At 40.8% G+C, this 22,136-nt stretch overlaps 1 protein-coding gene across 1 annotated transcript in view; it reads right to left on the reverse strand.

Moving 5' to 3' along the window:
- Positions 1–20,678: 20,678 nt before the first annotated feature.
- The window catches only part of LOC115148774 (vacuolar protein sorting-associated protein 37D), a 53,022-nt gene continuing 51,564 nt past the window's right edge, over positions 20,679–22,136 (reverse strand). The window contains exon 4 of the mRNA XM_029690994.1: positions 20,679–21,682. Within this exon, the coding sequence (XP_029546854.1) occupies positions 21,149–21,682 (534 nt within the window). The 3' untranslated portion in view covers positions 20,679–21,148. The remainder of the gene's footprint in view (positions 21,683–22,136) is intronic.

The raw sequence follows: 22,136 nt of genomic DNA on the forward strand, positions 1-22,136 counted from the left end.
AGTTGCAGTGATCGGTAAGCTGCTCTGATAGCTGACCCTTAAAGTTAGTGAGGGAGATATGTCTCCAACTTCAGTGATTTTTGCAATTTGTTCCAGTCATTGGCAGCAGAGAACTGGAAGGAAAGGCGGCCAAAGAAGGTGTTGGCTTTGGGGATGACCAGTGAAATATACCTGCTGGAGCACATGCTACGGGTGGGTGTTGCTATGTTGACCAGTGAACTGAGATAAGGCAGAGCTTTACCTAGCAAAGACTTATAGATGACATGAAGCCAGTGGGTTTGGCGACGAATATGTAGCGAGGACCAGCCAACGAGAGGATACAGGTCGCAGTGGTGGGTAGTATATGGGGCTTTGATGACAAAACAGATGGCACTGTGATAGACTGCATCCAATTTGCTGAGTAGAGTGTTGGAGGCTATTTTGTAAATGACATTGCCGAAATCAAGGATTGTTAGGATAGTCAGTTTTACGAGGGTATGTTTGGCAGCATGAGTGAAGGAGGCTTTGTTGCGAAATAGGAAGCTGATTCTAGATTTAACTTTAGATTGGAGATGCTTAATGTGAGTCTGGAAGGAGAGTTTACAGTCTAGCCAGACACCTAGGTATTTATAGTTGTCCACATATTCTAAGTCAGAACCGTCCAGAGTAGTGATGCTAGTCGGGCAGGTGGGTGCATGCAGCGATCGGTTGAAGAGGCCAAGGAAGGAGTGTTGTATGGCGTTGAAGCTCGGTTGGAGGATTATTAACACAGTGTCCAACAAGGGCCAGATGTATACAGAATGGTGTCGTCTGCGTAGAGGTGGATCAAAGAATCACCCGCAGCAAGAGCGACATCATTGATATATACAGAGAGAAGAGTCGGCCCGAGAATTGAACCCTGTGGTGCCCCCATAGAGACTGCCAGAGGTCCGGACAACAGGGTCTCCGATTTGACACACTGAACTCTATCTGAGAAGTAGTTAGTGAACCAGGCGAGGCAGTCATTAGAGAAACCAAGGCTGTTGAGTCTGCCGATAAGAGTACGGTGATTGACAGAGCCGAAAGCCTTCGCCAGGTCGATGAAGACGGCTGCACAGTACTGTCTTTTATCAATGGCGGTTATGATATCGTTTAGGACCTTGAGCGTGGCTGAGGTGCACCTGTGACCAGCTTGGAAACCAGATTGCATAGTGGAGAAGGTACAGTGGGATTCGAAATGGTCAGTGATCTGTTTGTTAACTTCTCTAGGGTAGGGGGCAGTATTTTGACGTCCTGATGAAAGGCGTGCCCAAATTAACCTGTTATGGATAGGGGGCAGTATTTTCACGGCCGGATAAAAAACGTACCCGATTTAATCTGATTATTACTCCTGACCAGAAACTAGAATATGCATATCATTATTAGCTTTGGATAGAAAACACTCCAAAGTTTCTAAAACTGTTTGAATGGTGTCTGTGAGTATAACAGAACTCATTTGGCAGGCAAAAACCTGAGAAGATTCCTTACAGGAAGTGCCCTCTCTGACCATTTCTTGGCCTTCTACACTCTCTTTATTGAAAACTGAGGATCTCTGCTGTAACGTGACACTTCCTACGGCTCCCATAGGCTCTCAGAAGGCGGCAAAACGCTGAATGATGCCTTTGCAGGCCCAGGCTGAAAAACAGTAGCGCATTTGGATAGTGGTCGATCTGAGAACAATGATACTGAGGCGGGTGCACGAGCCGACACCATGTTTTTATTTTTTAGTCTTTGAACGAAAACAGGGTTTCCCGGTCGGAATATTATCGCTTTCTTACGAGAAAAATCGCATAAAAATTGATTTTAAACAGCGGTTGACATGCTTCGAAGTACGGTAATGGAATATTTCGATTTTTTTTGTCACAAAACGCGTCGGGCGCGTAACCCTTCGTCACCCTTCGGATAGTGTCTTGAACACACAACAAAACGCCGCTATTTGGATATAACTATGAATTATTTGGAACCAAACCAACATTTGTTATTGAAGTAGAAGTCCAGTGCATTCTGACGAAGAACAGCAAAGGTCATTCAATTTTTCTTATAGTAAATCTGACTTTGGTGAGGGCTAAACTTGGTGGGTGTCTGAATAGCTAGCCCGTGATGGCGGGCTATCTACTCAGAATATTGCAAAATGTGCTTTCACCGAAAAGCTATTTTAAAATCGGACATAGCGATTGCATAAAGGAGTTCTGTATCTATAATTCTTAAAATAATTGTTATGTTTTTTGTGAACGTTTATCGTGAGTAATTTAGTAAATTCACCGGAAGTTTCGGTGGGTATGCTAGTTCTGAACGTCACATGCTAATGTAAAAAGCTGTTTTTTGATATAAATATGAACTTGATTGAACAAAACATGCATGTATTGTATAACATAATGTCCTAGGAGTGTCATCTGATGAAGATCATCAAAGGTTAGTGCTGCATTTAGCTATGGTTTTGTTTTTTGTGACATTATATGCTAGCTTGAAAAATGGGTGTTTCTGGCTGGGTACTCTGCTGACATAATCTAATGTTTTGCTTTCGCTGTAAAGCCTTTTTGAAATCGGACAGTGTGGTTAGAAAAAGGAGAGTCTTGTCTTTAAAATGGTGTAAAATAGTCATATTTTAGAAAAATTGAAGTTTTGGGATTTTCGAGGACTTTGTATTTCGCGCCACGCCCATCATTGGATATTGGAGCAGGTGTTCCGCTAGCGGAACGTCTAGATGTAAGAGGTTTAAACTGCTACTCAGGCTGCCTGCTACTCAGGCTCAGAAGGTTGGATATGCATATTATTAGTAGATTTGGATAGAGAACATTCTGAAGATTCTAAAACTGTTTGAATGATGTCTGTGAGTATAACAGTACTCATATGGCAGGCAAAAACCTAAGAAAAATCCAACCCGGAAGTGTGGAAATCTGAGGCTTGTAGTTTTTTAAGTGATTGCCTTTACAGTACACAGTGACTTAGGGTTCATTTTGCACTTCCTAAGGCTTCCACTAGATGTCAACAGTCTTTAGAACGTTGTTTCATGCTTCTACTGTGAATTTGAATCGAACAAGAGGAGCTGGAGTCAGATGAGTTAGGAAATGACATGAGATCAGAGGCGCGAGCTCACGTGAGTGTGAGCTGTGTTCCTTTTCTTTTCTGAAGACATTGGAATTGTCTTGTTGGAATAATACTGAAGATTTATGTTAAAAACATCCTAAAGATTGATGCTATACATCGTTTGACATATTTCTACGAACGTAAATAGAACTTTTTTTGTCTTTTTGTTGTGACATTTTCACGCACTTCCTGCATTTGGAGTAGTGGACTGAACGCGCGAACAAAAAGGAGGTATTTGGACATAAATTATGGACTTCATCGAATAAAACAAACATTTATTGTGAACCTGGTATTCCTGGGAGTGCATTCTGATGAAGATCATCAAAGGTAAGTGAATATTTATAATATTATTTCGGAGTTTTATTGACTCCACAAAATGGCGGGTTTGGTTTCGTGTCTGAACACTGTACTCAGATTATTGCAAAGTGTGCTTTCGCTGTAAAGTTTTTTTGAAATCTGACACAGCGGTTGCATTACACGCCAATGTAAAATGTTTTTTTTGATATAAATATGAACTTTATCGAGCAAAACATACATGTATTGTGTAACATGAAGTCCTATGAGTGCCATCTGATGAAGATCATCAAAGGTTAGTGATTAATTTTAGCTGTATTTCTGGCTTTTGTGACGCCTCTCCTTGCTTGGAAAATGGCTGTGTGGTTTTTCTTGTCAAGGTGATGTCCTAACATAATCTAATGCTATGCTTTCGCCATAAAACCTTTTTGAAATTGGACAATGTGGTTGGATTAACAAGAAGATTATCTTTAAAATGGTGTAAAATACTTGTATGTGTGAGAAATTTGAATTATGAGATTTTTGTTGTTTTGAATTTGGCGCCCTGCTATTTCACTGGCTGTTGAATAGTGTGTCCCGTAGGTGGGACGGTCACGTCCCACATACCCAAGAGAGGTTAACTTGGCTTTCGAGGACTTTAGAAAGGCAGGGCAGGATGGGTATAGGTCTGTAACAGTTTGGGTCTAGAGTGTCTCCCCCTTTGAAGAGGGGGATGACCGCGGCCGCTTTCCAATCTTTAGGAATCTCAGACGATACGAAAGAGAGGTTGAACAGACTAGTAATAGGGGTTGCAACAATGGCGGTGGATAATTTTAGGAAGAGAGGGTCCAGATTGTCTAGTCTCTAAGATTGAATTTTCCCCATTACGCTCACAGCATTTTAATGTAAGCAAGGATGTGCCAATTACGTAATATGCAGCACACTCCCGCTGTGATGTTTAAAACATGCAGATAGGCGCAAAATGAATCTGAACGGATGGAAGGGTTCGGCATTAACAAGCCAGAAAACCTCAGCCAGAGAGAGGGAGACTGAGTGAGATGTATTGTATTGATAGAAGAATTTGTATGTTTAAGATAATGACTAAAGTATTCCACCCAGAAACCATATAATTGTATGAAATGTGTTAGAGTCATAATCCAATAATGTGTGTGACTAGGCCATTGTGTTACTATTTCGCAATATGAGCAGGGTATAGTTGAGACATTCAAGGACAACTGAACTGTCCACTTGTGATAACGGTGAAACTAATAACTGGAAAGAGGCCTCCCCACCCTAGGGAGGAAAAAGCACTGTTAGAAACATCTAGGCTTGCAGAAGATGATGAAACATGTTGCAGAAGGGTGATAAACAATGTATGTGAACTTACAGCCCACCTAAAGAGAGGTGGAGTTTCTACTGATGTGAGTTCATTTGTGTGTGTGTGCTATAAAAAGATTGTGTTCTCATTTTGAAGACAGAGCGCTCTCTGAATAAAGGACGGATCTATTGCAGGCTGAGACTGTCTATTTCTTTGAACTGGAGATTTACAACCTTCAGGAATTAGACAGAGATATAAAATAGTTCAGTTAGAACATTGGGATAGAAATTCTCGTGACAACTTGGTCCTTCAAACCGGATCTCAATACCTGTTTCTGTCGTCCCAGGGAACACCGAAACCGTGCACGGGCGGATCAAGGATCCGTAAGACAAAGACCTGACCTCTGAAATTGAGATTCCATTTCAGGCCGGTGGCGAACTGGTACACGACAGAAACGGTGACGAGATCCAACCAACATTGAATCTCAAGGATAAGGTCAGTAGTCTTTATTCACTAGTTTGGATTAATTTAAACTTACAAAAAGGTGTAAACTGTAAGGGAGATTTAATTGCAAATGAAAAGGTTTGATTTGTATCGGGTATACCGCCTATATAATCTAATGTAGAGAAAGTTTAATTACAAAAGTATCTATGTTTGTGTTAGACGGCACGGGTAACAGATCATTGAAATAAGATTTAAATCTGCAGACGGGTCCGAAATGATTCGTGGTAGTTAAGGCCATTACCAATAGAAACGACCCTGTATTGAGATAGTCGGGGACTATTAACAGTATACTAGGGGGAATACACGTGTTAAATAATTGATGTAAGGATTTCATTCGATTAATTTAGCAGAACGGAAATCCCAAAATCGGAACTACATAGTATTGAGATAGTCGGGGACTATTAACAGTATACTAGGGGAATACACTTGCTAAATAATTGATGTAAGGATTACATTAGATTCATTTAAACGATATGGAAATACGGAAATCCCAAAACGGAACAAATTTAGATTAATTTAAACTTACTAAACGGTTGACATAATGGACAGGATTAAATTCCTATAAGCATTGATGTCATAATAAACTGTAAGGAAGATTTAAACTTGTTAAACAATTAATGTAAGGATTACATTCGATTAATTTAGCAGAACGGAAATCCCAAAATCGGAACTACATAGTAATTCAAAGAAATAATTTAATATTTTGGATTACTAGGATTATATCATGGGTGGCAAATCCTCAAAGGAGGTCCCGGAATTAACCGGGGACGAGAGATATATACAAGGGGGGATAACTTTGTTAAACGTGTGAGATAGTTAGTTATCAAAAGACATAAGGAAACGAGTAATCCCACATTATGGTCCGAAATAGAGAAAGAAGTATGGGTTTGAAGGACGTCTAGACATAGACAAATTCAAATCTATGATTAAATAGAAGTGCATGTAAACTGTGGAGATAATCAAGGGAAACAGCAGGTCGAGGGTTAGATACAGCCAGGGTGTGGCTGTCTGAAGCCCGGAAAAGAAGAGAGAGAGCAAGATAGAGAGAGAAAGAGAGACAAGAGAGAGCGAGAGCAGAGAGAAAGAGGGAGACAGAGACAACGAGAGCGAGAGCAGAGAGAAAGAGAGAGAGAGAGAGAGACAGAGATATGGAGATGAGACAGAAAAAGGTTAGACTCCCCCATTCCCCTGAGCCCAGAAAGTCTAGCAGTGGAAGGAATAGTCCATCCAAAAACTGGAGTAGAAGGGTTCAGGAGGGATATGGAAGGACTGACCGAAAGTTTTAAACTAGACACAGGGATACCGGAGATGTTATGGTTAAAAGGAGTGGCAGATGTGGGATTTAATAAAGGAGTTTTACCTGTAACTGTTACTCCTAAATTATTTTATTGACCTTATTGAAGGCAGTATTTATTGAAACCAGAAACAATAGCAGGGATTATACCTATGTTTAATTAAATAATGGATAAAGATGTTATTATTGGAGGAGAAGATGTTTTTTGAAACTTGTCCATGTTTTTAGTCCGAAAGGCCCTTAGTGGGATGGAGAATGGTGCTGGACTTATAAGGAGTAAATAGACGTATTATTTTAAGAGTTTCTTGCGTCCTTGATTCTAGTACCCTCCTAAATTTGGTAAAATTAGATAGTAGATATGTCTCGGTGATTGATTTGGTAAATTAGTTTTTCTTACATTTTAGTTCACCCAGATAGTTAGGGGTGGTTTGGATTCCAAGTTTTACTCTCCCTTAAGTAGTTAGCTGTTGTTGTATGTAGATTATATTTTTGTGAGAAATTTAACACAACAAGGCTGTAAAATTGATATTATAGTATTATTATATTTTTTTGTTGAATAAAATTATAAAGTTAGCAAGAATAAGTTTTAATTATGTAGACTTAGGTTAAGTATTTAGGACATATTTTAAGCCAGCAGGGCAGGGAAATAGATGAAGATAGAAAAACAGGGATTTTATAAGCGTTAAAATTAATTAGGAAAATAAATATGATGCAGTTCTTAGGGATGGCAAATTACTGTAGATAATGGATCCCACACTATGCAACATATATTCAATTATTGATGGGACTGATTTATGATTAACCCATGTTATTTTTAGATAAAATACAGTGGACTCCCGAAGGAGAGATTTCATTTGTGCAGATAAAACATATGCTATGTTTTGCATTCGTTTTAGTTTTATTTAATTATTAGAAGATTTTTAGAAGGGTTCAGGATAGAAGGGTTCAGGAGGGTATCGAGACAAACTGAATCCGCTATGTAATAATCTTAGGGATTACGACTATAGATAGGCTGATTTTTCTAAAATCTATGACTGTAAGCAGGGAGACAGTGAGACAGTCAGTCGGTATTTGGTAAGATTGAGGAAGGTATTTAATGCAAATAGTGGATTGGTAGATCCCAGACCGGGAGGAGATGGGCAATATTATTAACAGTTGAAGATAGCATTTTTGAGTGGTATGAAGCCTGAAATTTGCTACGTAATAAAAAAGACTGATAGGGTGGGGAATTGCCACTTCAGTAGAAGTAAAGAGGTATGCTATTCACCATGAGCATAATGGCAAGGAAAAGAAAAGTAAGAAAGAACAGACAGGAGCAGAATATTTGATCGCCACTCGGGGAAATTGCAGGAAAGCGCAGGAAAGATTTTAAAGAGAAAGGGGGAAACAGGGAGAGTAGAAAGTGGATAGAACCCGAGGAACCCGAAAGTGCTACAACTGCGATAAAACAGGCCACATGGCAGAGGATTGTAAGGCCCCACCAAGGAACAGTAGACAGAGACAGTATAGGGATAGACAGAAGAGGGAACGAAGGCGAATGAGAGAGCGAGAGGAGTCCGAGGATGAGGAAGAAGAGGCATGACTAGATGAGGGGAATGACAGTGAGGATTCAGAGGACACAGACTGTGAGGTGTTGAATTGGCAACCATTGACCTAGCATTACAACAGGAACAGAAACCATACTTGACACTGACTGTTATGGGAAAGAAAAGACACGTAAGAAAGAACAGAGAAAGAGCGTCAGACAGATAGTAGGAAAGGCAGACGGAGAATGGCTCCCCCGACCTATGCTGAGCCCGAAGTGACCTTGATGGTTTGGGAGCAGTAGGAGAGCAAGATAGAGAGCAGAAGGCAAAGAGAAAGAAAAGCAAAGGAAAGGGGAGAGAGATCAGAAGGAATTTGAGGAGAATGAGAGGGAGAGACTGGGAGTGAGGAGCAGGAGACCTGGAGCGTTACGAAGGTTAGAATCTCATAATAAGCCAGGATTGAGCGAAGATAGAATGGTTAGATGACGATGAGGCGATACCCCAATTCCCACTCATAGCCTTACCCAACCCCAGAGCTGGGGACGGAGCACAACCAGACACTAGAAGTCTATAGGGCATGGACACAGAGAGATGTAGCAAGAGCAGTAGAAGGAGTCGCACATCCTAAGACGGGAATAGAGGGATTTAGAAGAGATCTAGAGGGTCTCGTGGCCAGTTTCAAATTGAACACAGGAGAACTGGAAAGGGCAGTCAGACAGAGAATAGGAAAAGACAGGGGGACCACACGTGTCGTTAGTGAACGAACCATCTGAGGAATGGCTGGCAATGGGGAAATGGGTTCATTAGGGGAAATGAATGACAGATTGGTAACAGTTACTGAGTGGAGACCAGCATAGTTAATTTAAAGACCGGTATATATGAAAACTGAATTGGAGAAGCGAGAACTTAACCTGGGGTCCACTTAGACGTGGGGCCCGATTTAATGACAGGATGATTTGTTTTTAACTTAGGAACAGAAGTTAGAAGCTGTACCCTCCGTGTTATGGTCCCAAGGACCAGTTGATGTGGGGTTAATTAACCTGTTGGGGCTAGGGGGCAGTATTTGCATGGCCGGATAAAAAACAAACCCAATTTAATCTGGTTACTACTCCTGCCCATTAACTAGAATATGCATATAATTAGTAGACTTGGATAGAAAACACTCTAAAGTTTCTAAAACAGTTTGAATGGTGTCTGAGTATAACAGAACTCATATGGCAGGCCAAAACCTGAGAAGATTCCATGCAGGAAGTGGAAATCTGATTTGTGGAATCACCTTCAACACTTTGCCTATGAAACACACCGTGAGTTAGGATTCATTTAGCACTTCCTAAGGCTTCCACTAGATGTCAACAGTCTTTACAAAGTGGTTTGAGTCTTCTCCGGTAGAAACTGACCGAACGAGAGGCTTGGAAAGTTGGTCATAGAGGGAGGGCCATTACTACTATGACGCGGGCGCCCATGGGTACCCTCTCATTCCGAAACGTTTAGTAAGACAATGCAATCGTCCGCCTTGAATATTATTGAAGCTCTGATTGAAAAAGGCCCTAAAGATGTATGTTATACGTTTGACATGTTTGAACGAACGTAAATATATATTTTTTGTCTTCGGTAGCCTTCGGAACGAGCTAACAAGAAGGAGCTATTGGGACATAAATTATTAACTTTTTCGAACAAAACTACATTTGTTGTGGACCTGGGATTCCTGGAAGTGCCTTCTGATGAAGATAATCAAAGGTAAGGGAATATTTACAATAGTATATTTGATTTTAGATGGTTCCAAGATGGCGCTAACCTGTATCGCCAAGCCTATTTTTCTGAGCATAGCACCTCATTTATTGCAAAGTGTGATTTCCCAGTAAAGTTATTTTTAAATCTGGCAATGCGGTTGCATTCACGAGATGTTAATCTATAATTCTTTGAATGACAATATTATAATTTACCAATGTTTTCAAATAGTAATTTAGTAAATTGTAGCGCTGATTCACCGGAAGCATTTGAGGGAAAATATTTTCTGAACGCCGATGTAAAATGCTGTTTTTATATATAAATATGAACTTTATCGAACAAAAATGCATGTATTGTGTAACATGATGTCCTAGGAGTGTCATCTGATGAAGATTGTCAAAGGTTAGTGCTGCATTTAGCTGTGTTTTGGGTATTTGTGATGCATGCTAGTTGCTTTGAAAATGGCAGTGTGATTATTTTTGGCAGGGTACTCTCCTAACATAATCTAATGTTTTGCTTTTGCTGTAAAGCCTTTTTGAAATTGGACAACGTGGTTCGATTCAGGAGAGGTGTATCTATAAAATGGTGTAAAATAGTCATATGTTTGAGAAATCGAAGTTATAGCATTTATGAGGTATTTGTATTTCGCGCGACGCGATTCCACTGGCTGTTGACTAGGTGGGATGCAAACGTCCCACTGGCCCAGAGAGGTTAAAGGAGTTATTTTAGTATAAGTAGTCCCGAAGAACAAATTATAGATTTTATTAAAAGTAATATTTAATGAAGCCCGAGGTTATAAAAGGGATTACTCCCATATTTCAGTAATTGGTAGAAGGGGGAGTAATCAGAGAAGGAGATGAAGCATAGTGCAATTCTCCAATGTTTTTGGTAAAGAAAGTAGCCTCGAGTAATGGCTGGAGGATGTTATATCTACTCGGCTACTATAAGGAGTGAATTAGAGTGTAATACCTAGAGCTTTATGTGTACCAGATTTATATACTTTGTTTATTTAAATAAAACTAGAAAAAACTTGTTTTACTGTGATAGATTTGGTTAATGTATTTTTTTGTTGTTGTAATACTAGTATATCCTGATAGCCAAGGTTGGTTTGGCTTTACCTTTTAGGGGAGGAAATGGATATATACTAGGGTATTATATAATATTTTAATAAGTAATTATTAGTAATTTAGGAAAATTTGAGCCCCCAGAGGGAAGTTCAATTTTGATTTATGTAGATGATATTTTAGTGGCTAATCCTACTTGTGAAAGATGCAAAAAAATATATACTGCAGTTGTTGACGTATATGGCAGAATAAGGCCATAAGATAAGTAAAAGGAAATTATAATTGCGGTAAAGCGAGGTCGTTTATCTGGGATATATTATAATTCGAGAAGGGTGTATTCTGAACCCCTCTAGAAAAAAAGGTGATTTTGGAAGTACCGAAACCTATGAATAAAAAAAAACAGATGAGTTTTCTTGGAATTATTAATTACTGCAGAGTCTGGGTGCTATGGTATGCTTTCTATATTGGGAAGTTGAGTGCAAAGAAGGCAGCTTTAAAACCATATACAGCAGCACAGATAAATCTTAAAGAGGACAGAACAATTGACAAAGATTTGTTACAGTAAAGCACTTCAAAAGGAATTGGACATGTGGAAAAAGAAAGGGGTAATTCTATGAGATAATGTCTGGTATAAGGATAATTTATTTATTTTATTAAAGTTACTGTTTAGATATGCGGTAATATTGACACACGGGTAAAGCAATGTGTCAACAGGGGGATGGTAGAGCAGGTGGTAGAGCAGGTTAGGAAACACTGCAGGTTAGGAAACACTTTGTGGCCTTTGGGATAACAAACTACTTTTACATTTTTTTATAATAGATAAATATAGTAAATGGGTAGAAGCGTTCCCAACTTACTTGGCAGACACGATTATGGTAGCTAAAATATTAGGTCCAGATATTATCCCTAGAGTTGGTTTACTAGGATCTATTTCTTTAAACAATGGATTACATTTTAGCTAATCAGGTAGACCATATAGAATGCCCGAATTGGGAGGACCAAAGCAAGCAGATATAGAAATAGAACATACCCTAGCAGAACACATAAGAAGGTTGTTTGTTAACCACACCCGTACGTCAAAGCTTTTGTATCCTAAAGGTGAGTTACAGAAGAAGGTGATTCACTCGATCCAACCGGGAGACTGGGTGTGGATTCAATCCTTGAGGAGAAAATACTGGAAGCGGCCCCGTTGGGAAGGCCCATACCAGGTTTTGTTGGTGACCGCCTTTGCCATTAGAATAGCGGAGAGAGCCACTTGGGTCCACGTTACCCACTGCAAAAAGGTAGGAACACATACAAACACTGCTGAACACACACAGAGTTAGGGAGCAGAACCGAGTACCAATAGGGTCCGGGGATTACCTCCTTAACGAAGATTTCCTACCCTGACCTATCATCCCTGTGTGTGCTCCTAGAAGTGTGAGTGTGAGGTGGTACCTAGCAGACCGACTAAGTGCAGGAGAGGGTTGGCAGTTTTTGGGAATATTAGGGACTCTGAGCTGCATCATAGTCTTGGTAATCTTTCTTTCTGATACATCCAGATCCACCACCTTCCGGTACTAATTATACGACGCCGTTGTCATTGATAAGAAGTAAAGGACAAACTATATAACACACTGACCATCAAGGACGAGTGACTTACAGAATAGGAGTCAAAGAAGGTCAAGATGTAGGATTTAAGGTAAACATTAAACAATTCCCTAGGAAAGCAGACAACTGTACAGGGTTTGGGTTGGCCAGATTGAAGTACTCGGCCAACCCACCTCGGTTCACTTTAACTCCTGGTGAGTACCAGTGTTATAGACACAAGAATGGCACCAAGAACTTAGGTGATTTTAATGGCTTTAAGGCGATAGTTAATGTGACTGATTTAGGTTTGGAAGCACAGGAGAAAATTCTTAACCTCATAGCACTTATAACTGATGTATGATGGGCTTGTACCAGCAAAGGACGCATACGACAGACACTACCAAAAGGGTGGTTAGGTACTTGCGCCCCAGTATTATTGGTGCAAACAGTTAGAATTAGTCATCAGAGTCCAGTTGTGGGAAGCTCAACTAGGAAAAATAGGAGTCTTGACCTGGAAGGATAGACGCTATTGGCATTCCTAGGGGAGTTCCAGATGAATACAAGGCTATGAATCAAATTGGTGAAGACTTTACCACTACATTCTTCTGTTGGGTAACGATAAATTAAAATGTGGACTGGATCAATTATATATATTATAATCACAACGTTTTGTGAGTCAGACTAGAGATGCGGTGAAGGGGATCTCTGACCAATTCTCCACCACCTCCCTCATGACCTGGCAAAATAGGTTGGCTCTCGATATGTTATTGACAGAAAAGTGTGGAGTCTGTAGAATGGTGGGGGGGTCATTGTTGTACGTTTATTCCTAATAACACATCACCAGAAGGGACAGTTACAAGAGCTCTAGCAGGGTTGACTGCTCTAAGTGGAGAATGGGCTGAGATCTCAGGGGTTAATACATCTGTGACAGGGTGGTTTGATTAAATGTTTGGCAAATGGAAAAACATAGTAGCTACCATCTTGGGGGCTGCTATTGTTTGTATCGGTAAGCTCGTATTATGTGGTTGTTGTTTTATTCCTTGTGTCCGAGGGTTGGTGAGCAAGGCGTTGGAGAATGCGGTGACTCAGCAGATGGTGAGGTATAGGCCCATACCTGACTCAGACCAGTGGGATGAACGCTACATTCCTCCTGGAATGGTGAATGATGCTGACCAATTCGACCCTGATGACCTACAATTAGATACAACTTTTCTTAGTTCTAACGTGTGAAGGTTATAGTGAAAATCTCAAAAGGAACAGTTATAACTGGAAGTAGAAATAGAACTATACCCAGGTGAGGTGAAATAGACGTTGTACATACATTTATGGGGGTGATGAAGTGATTTTTTAATAAACAAATGTTGTATCAAGATGTAATATTTAGTCAAAGGGTGGATTGATAAAAAAAAATGTATGTTTAAGATAATTACTAAAGTATTCCACCCTGAAACCGTATAATTGTATGAAATGTGTTAGAGTCATAATCCAATAATGTGTGTGACTAGACCATTGTGTTACTATTTCGCAATATGAGCAGGGTATAGTTGAGACATTCAAGGACAACTTAACTGTCCACTTGTGATAATGGTGAAACTAATAACTGGAAAGAGGCCTCCCCACCCTAGGGAGGAAAAAGCACTGTTAGGCTTGCAGAAGATGATGAAACATGTTGCAGAAGGGTGATAAACAATGTATGTGAACTTCGGAAAAATACAGCCCACCAACAGAAAAGTGGAGTTCCTACTGACATTAAAAACGTCACCTCTCTTTAGGTGGGCTGTATTTTTCCGAAGTTCACATACATTGTTTATCACCCTTCTGCAACATGCTTCATCATCTTCTGCAAGCCTAACAGTGCTCATTTGTGTGTGTGTGTGTGCTATAAAAAGATTGTGTTCTTATTTTGAAGACAGAGCGCTCTCTGAATAAAGGACTGATCTATTGCAGGCTGTGACTGTCTATTTCTTTGAACTGGAGATTTACAACCTTCAGGAATTAGACAGAGATATAAAATAGTTCAGTTAGAACATTGGGATAGAAATTCTAGTGACATGTATGTGCTGTGCTACAGCCCGATGTCTTGGAGTTGCAGGGACTTACAGTGAGGGAAAAAAGTATTTGATCCCCTGCTGATTTGGTACGTTTGCCGACTGACAAAGAAATTATCAGTCTATAATTTTAATGGTAGGTTTATTTGAACAGTGAGAGACAGAATAAACATTATTTTAAAATGATTTAAATATAATACATAGAAATGTTGTGGGACTATAGTAGATGAAGAATCAATATTTTTTAGATTGAGTATTTATTGGGTCATTATGTTAGTATATTATGTATGTTTGTAATAGTGTTATATATGAAAATGTGTTTGTATTATAAATTCTATTTTAATGTTTAAGGACTCTTGGAAGATTAGTCCAAATGGGGACTAAAAGAGATCCAAATCAAATCAAATCTCAATCAGAAAGATTTCTGGCTCCCAGGTGTCTTTTATACAGGTAACGAGCTGAGATTAGGAGCACACTCTTAAAGGGAGTGTCCACAGAAGCAATCAATCAGATTCCAAACTCTCCACCATGGCCAAGACCAAAGAGCTCTCCAAGGATGTCAGGGACAAGGTTGTAGACCTACACAAGGCTGGAATGGGCTCCAAGACCATTGCCAAGCAGCTTGGTGAGCAGGTGACAACAGTTGGTGCGATTATTCGCAAATGGAAGAAACACAAAATAACTGTCAATCTCCCTCGGCCTGGGGCTCCATGCAAGATCTCACCTCGTGGAGTTGCAATGATCATGAGAACGGTGAGGAATCAGCCCAGAACTACACAGGAGAATCTTGTCAATGATCTCAAGGCAGCTGGGACCATAGTCACCACCAAGAAAACAATTGGTAACACACTACGCCGTGAAGGACTGAAATCCTGCAGCGCCCGCAAGGTCCCCCTGCTTAAGAAAGCACATATACATGCCCGTCTGAAGTTTGCCAATGAACATCTGAATGATTCAGAGGACAACTGGGTGAAAGTGTTGTGGTCAGATGAGACCAAAATGGAGCTCTTTGGTATCAACTCAACTCGCCGTGTTTGGAGGAGGAGGAATGCTGCCTATGAGCCTAAGAACACCATCCCCACCGTCAAACATGGAGGTGGAAACATTATGCTTTGGGGGTGTTTTTCTGCTAAGGGGACAGGACAACTTCACTGCATCAAAGGGACGATGGACGGGGCCATGTACCATCAAATCTTTGGTGAGAACCTCCTTCCCTCAGCCGTGGCATTGAAAATGGGTCGTGGATGGGTATTCCAGCATGACAATGACCCAAAACACATGGCCAAGGCAACAAAGGAGTGGCTCAAGAAGAAGCACATTAAGGTCCTGGAGTGGCCTAGCCAGTCTCCAGACCTTAATCCCATAGAAAATCTGTGGAGGGAGCTGAAGGTTCGAGTTGCCAAACGTCAGCCTCGAAACCTTAATGACTTGGAGAAGATCTGCAAAGAGGAATGGGACAAAATCCCTCCTGAGATGTGTGCAAACATGGTGGCCAACTACAAGAAACATCTGACCTCTGTGATTGCCAAAAAGGGTTTTGCCACCAAGTGCTAAATCATGTTTTTGCAGAGGGGTCAAATACTTATTTCCCTCATTAAAATGCAAATCAATTTATAACATTTTTGACATGCGTTTTCTGGATTTTTGTTGTTGTTATTCTGTCTCTCACTGTTCAAATAAACCTACAATTAAAATTATAGACTGATCATTGTAAGTGGGCAAACGTACAAAATCAGCAGGGGATCAAATGCTTTTTTTCCTCACTGTACATTCATTTGATATGGCCCCCATGAATTGGACATTGATTGGTGCTGCCCCCTTCCTCTCCTCAAATTCAGTTCTAACCCAGACCAAGCACCAGATAGACTCTGCTAAAAGACCAAAGGCGGATAAATATCTAGGTGGAACATTACAGCTTCTCCCCATGTTGCCTTTCTTGTCTTCCGTTGGGCCTTTCCTTGAATAAACACCTCCCTCCACAACATTTTCATAGGACTAATGAGCAGCACACACACACGCGCGCCCACACACACACACACACACACACACACACACATTTTCACCTGATCCCATACTGTGAATAGTTGGAAGGGAAAACAAATATTTAAACATTTCTGCCTCAATTAAACATTAAACATTCACCTGACTTAAATATCCATGCATAGGAAAAAGGAAAATATGCTTTCATAGATCAAATGTATCTTTCAACTATTAAATATGGCTGATGATTTTCTTGGTGTGAATGAAAAGGATTATAACTGGATTGAAGCTTCGAGGAGATTGAAGGCCCACCCAATGACTGTATCACTACCCTTTGTCCAGCCGAGAGACGGCCAGGCCGGCCGCGTCGCCTACAGGGAATACAAATAAGGCCAGCATCTTTAATTTACGACATTGTGTGTATTTCTACTTTGTTTGTTAAAACCTGTTTAGGATAGGGGGCAGTATTTTCACGGCAGGATAAAAAACGTACCCGATTTAATCTGGTTATTACTCCTGCCCAGAAACTAGAATATGCATATAATTAGTAGATGTGGATAGAAAACACCCTAAAGTTTCAAAAACTGTTTGAATGGTGTCTGTGAGTATAACAGAACTCATATGGCAGGCCAAAACCTGAGAAGATTCTATATGGGAAGTGCCCTGTCTGACCATTTCTTGGCCTTCTGTAGTCTCTTTATCAAAAATACAGGATCTCTGCTGTAACGTGACATTTTCTAAGGCTCCCATAGGCTCTCAGAAGGCGCCAGAACGTGGAATGATAACTCTGCAGTCCCTGGGCGAAAAACAGTAGGGGTTTTGGAAAGTGGTCGTTCTGAGAACAATGACACTGGTGCGCGCGTGCATGTGACAACTCTATTTTCAGTGTTTGAACGGATACAACGTCTCCCGGTTGGAATATTATCGCTATTTTACGAGAAAAATCGCATAAAAATAGATTTTAAACAGAGTTTGACATGCTTCGAAGTACGGTAATGGAATATTTTGAATTTTTTGTCACGATACGCGCCGGCGCGTCACCCTTTGGATAGTGTCTTGAACGCAAGAACAAAACGCAGCTATTTGGATATAACTATGGATTATTTGGAACCAAAACAACATTGGGTGTTGAAGTAGAAGTCCTGGGAGTGCATTCTGACGAAGAACAGCAAAGGTAATCCAATTTTTCTTATAGTAAATCTGAGTTTGGTGAGTGCCAAACTTGGTGGGTGTCAAAATAGCTAGCCATGATGGCCAGGCTATCTACTCATAATATTGCAAAATGTGCTTTCACCTAAAAGCTATTTTAAAATCAGACACCGCGATTGCATAAAGGAGTTCTGTATCTATAATTCTTAAAATAATTGTTATGTTTTTTGTGAACGTTTATCGTGAGTAATTTAGTAAATTCACCGGAAGTTTTCGGTGGGTATGCTAGTTCTGAACAAAACATGCTAATGTAAAAAGCTGGTTTTTGATATAAATATGAACTTGATTGAACAAAACATGCATGTATTGTATAACATAATGTCCTAGGAGTGTCATCTGATGAAGATCATCAAAGGTTAGTGCTGCATTTAGCTGTGGTTTTGGTTTTTGTGACTTATATGCTAGCTTGAAAAATGGGTGTGTGATTATTTCTGGCTGGGTAATCTCCTGACATAATCTAATGTTTTGCTTTCGTTGTAAAGCCTTTTTGAAATCGGACAATGTGGTTAGATAAAGGAGAGTCTTGTCTTTAAAATGGTGTAAAATAGTCATATGTTTAAAAAATCTAAGTTTTTGCATTTTTGAGGTATTTGTAATTCGCGCCACGCTATACCATCGGATATTGGTGAGGCGTTCCGCTAGCGGAACATCTAGATGTAAGAGGTTAAGATTTGATAATGTAGGCAAGGTTGAAATAATGAGATCAATGAATTCATAGTAAGTGGTGTATTGTAGTAAATCAGGCATGTAGCGTGTAAATTGCTCCTGTATGTCGTATGTCGTCTGCTAAATGACTTAAAATGTCAAATGTAAATGTGTTTCCACACACAACGGGGACAATGTTTTTTCTCCTCCTCAAGCAATCAGGTCACTGGCAGTTCAGTGTCTAGACATCCATACCAATTGACATTTCCCTAATGAGAAACCATGATCTTATTCGGAGAGGCCTGCCCTGGGGGTGCTTTCTCTTAACACTCATATTTTAGATGCCACACGTGTTCATTCAGAGAACAGGCAGAAAGGCGAAATTGACTTGACTTTATTATTAATAGCAAATTTTCAATGGAATACATACTAATACTTTTTGACATTGTGCTTGCAACCATACATGAAAAGCTATGGTCTTTTCATGTCAATAGTATAGTTTTTGTCTGAGTGAGTCGTCACCATATTCCCCTCCATTTACAGGAAAGCTGAAGGAGTATTCAGTTACCTTGATGAGGGAAGGGAGATATATTGTACTGGACAAAATGTAAAAAGCTTTAGATGTGATCCTGAAACAGAAGGAAAATCCCGCATTGATATAACATACCATTCCCCTTCATAAAGATTTTCTGTGATAGATTCTGTTTATTATCATTAGGCCTAATATCTGGGTTAGAATTGAAATCCCTCTCCAGTGGCTATGGTTGATAACTTATGGTAACCTTAACTGGAGGGTGACAGTAGACCTCTCTGTTGCAAAAGTGTTAAAACATGAGCTGAAAGTCCTGGTACACTGTCAACCTCGTCAGAATGAGTAGACCAAGGTGCAGCGTGGAATATGTTCATCTTGTCGTTTAAGGCAAAAGAATGAACACTTTACAAATTAAACAAAAAATGACAGCAGACAGTTCCGCCAGGTACTTACAACTAAACGGAAAATAACTACCCACAAAAAAGAAAAGAAAAAACAGGCTGCCTAAGTATGGCTTCCAATCAGAGACAACGATAGACACCTGCCTCTGATTGGTAACCATACCCGGCAAAAACATAGAACACAAAACATAGAATGCCCACCCACCTATCACACCCTGGCCTAGCTAAATAGAGAAAACACAGCTCTCCTAGGTCAGAGCGTGACATACACAAACAATGTGGGTTAATTAAAGTAATCTTACTCTAATCCCTTAGGTTACACATGAACTCTGTACAATCTTACTGCCATGAAAAAAATTAGGACATAGGGACTTGCTTGTTTGTGACTACAGTCCCTCCCAGTCATGGTCGTTCTCTTTGGCATGCCTTGGCACTGGTCTCCTATGGAGAAGGCTCTAAATTCACGCTCACCTTTTAGCCAGCTGTGCTACAAAGTCGGTCGTCAATCATGTTCTTAGATTGACCCTGAGAGCTAAACAATGTGTTTTGTTTGGATGGAAGCCTGACTTGTCACATGGAGATTCCTGTGCCAACTGATGTAATGGACCTGCTGTGATAGTAGTTCTCTCACAATTCATATAATGCTAATCACATCATTGAGAGAAATGTATTTTATTGCTGAAAATTTTGCGCCCCATCGATTTGAAGCGTAAAACCAGGACGTTTTAATGACCAATTATCCTATTTACCCCAAAGTGCACTTCTATGCTGGACCGGTAGTAAGAAAATGAAAGAGGCAAGCAATTGTTTCATATTAAATCATAACAGTACGTGCTTCCGGCAGAAGTCTGACTTTCTCACAGAGATTCAATTTGCACGCTCTTATACTCAGTTCGGAGGAGAAATAAAAACATTCAGGAAGCCCTGAAAGAAAAACAGCCTCTCATTTATCAGAGTAAACAAAAGCCTTTGAAGCTGGGCATTTAAAATAGGATTTCCATAAATAAGTAAACCATTCACCGATGTGAATGCTTCGACACACTGTTTGTGAAATAACAAACGCAGAGTTGTGCGCTCCTCGAGGTTTATTTGTGACGGTAATCAACTTCAGCTGAGAAACCTGGTGACCCTTTAGAAAATGTAGCCCTATTTGGGAGCCGGTCCAAAGATAACAATGTTACTGTTCCCCCAAATCCACTCTCAGCGATATATTCATCATTATACATGTGATAATAAAACATTTGAAAAGCCTGAGCAAACAGTCATGTTGCCAGTATATATCTACTGGCCAGATAAATAATAAATATTAGACCATCTGCTCTAAATATGCATTTGAAAGGGGAAGCTGCATAAACACTGCCACCTATTCAGTGTTCTTTGTTCATCTTTGTGTTGTGATGTCTTGTGTTTGCGCATCAGGAAAAGGGCTTGGAAATGATTCCAAAATGGCATAAATATGACTGCATCGCTTGGACCGAACTATGAAACAAGTAACAACAGGGATTTAGGTTAATAATTAAACACCACGATTTGTACTTTATTGATCATCAGCAAAACGACACCAGGCCATTTCATAGAAGCCTTGCAGATCTCAGTCAGAGGAATGGACAATGGGGTCCTTTATGACAAACCGGAGACACTACTCCATTTGAGACATTTCCATATCATTGCTGTGCTTCACAACCCTGTTACGCCCTGACAGTGTAACATTCAAAGAAAAAAAACGAACAACAATGAAAACCACACCCTGTTGCTCCTTCAATCATTCACTTGCTTGCTTTCAATTACACTTACTCCATGCTTAATGGCTTCCGGTTATCTCCTTTTTAGGTATGTTTACATTTTCTGTCATGGCTGGAGAATGTATGTGTCAGATCAATTCCACAAAGTCTTCAAAGGCCATCTTTGCGTGCATGAGTCTGGTAGCCGCTGTTTGGTTCCATGTCTAGAGACCTCCAGGGCCCATGCCTCAGCTATCGGTATAGAGGCTCAGGCTGGTGAGTGGCGGGCCTATAGAGCTGCTGTAACCGCACCGGTCTGGTTGGCCAGCCACCGGGTAATTGTCCAATGAGCCGTAGGTTCACAGGGTGCCCATGTCCCGAGAGCTGGGCACTTGGACTCAGAATGTGGGTCTGGCCCGGCTGGGAGCCCAGCGGAGGTAGACTGGCGTGTGACGGAGCAGAGGGCGAGGTGGTTGGCAGGGGGAAGTGGGGCAGCAGGATGGCGGGGGTGAGGCCGTAGCGGAGCTGGAAGACCCGGGGCGGGCCCTGGGCCACGAAGCCGTTGGGCCGCTGGGTTCCAGGGTGCTTGTCTCTCTTCACCTCCTGCGCCTTGTCCTCTCGCTCCTCTATCTTTTTGGCTTTGCTGGAATTCTCTTTGGCTCGGCTGAGCTCCTGAATTTTCTCTGCCTGAACACGACGGATGTGGTAGCTCTTCCTGGAGCTTTGGAAGGAGTCCAGGAACCCCTCCAAGGGCACGTTCCCCTCCATGAACTTCTCCAGGAGGTCCTGTGAAGCAGAGGCCCAGGTATCAGAAGACAGGAAGTCTAACAAAAGGATTCCCAACCACTGGGAACAGTGTAAACACAGCCCCACATTTAAAAGGGGGTTTCACATTGACTTGTAATGCTTTGCCATGAACTTTGACACAGATGTGTTGATAATTTAATTGCAAGATATATTATTTTACATGGGCCACAATGGTATATCCAGTAACACTTCCTCTGGAACAGCCCTAGAATGACTGTAATCAGTCTGACTGGCAACTGTACCCCCAGTCATTGGGAGCAGGTGGAAAAACCTGTCTAGCCTAGTATTGGGGGAGTGAATAACTGATTACAGTCTGCACAGCCCAGCTCCCCACTCTAACCTCTGTCTGAGCATAGTCAATGGGAAGGACTCAATTACCAAGAAGCCAACGGCTACGCACACAAAAAAAGATTTGGGTCATTACTGTGTATCT

Source organism: Salmo trutta, chromosome 15 (assembly GCF_901001165.1).
Source record: "Salmo trutta chromosome 15, fSalTru1.1, whole genome shotgun sequence".
Taxonomy (NCBI): Eukaryota; Metazoa; Chordata; class Actinopteri; order Salmoniformes; family Salmonidae; genus Salmo; species Salmo trutta.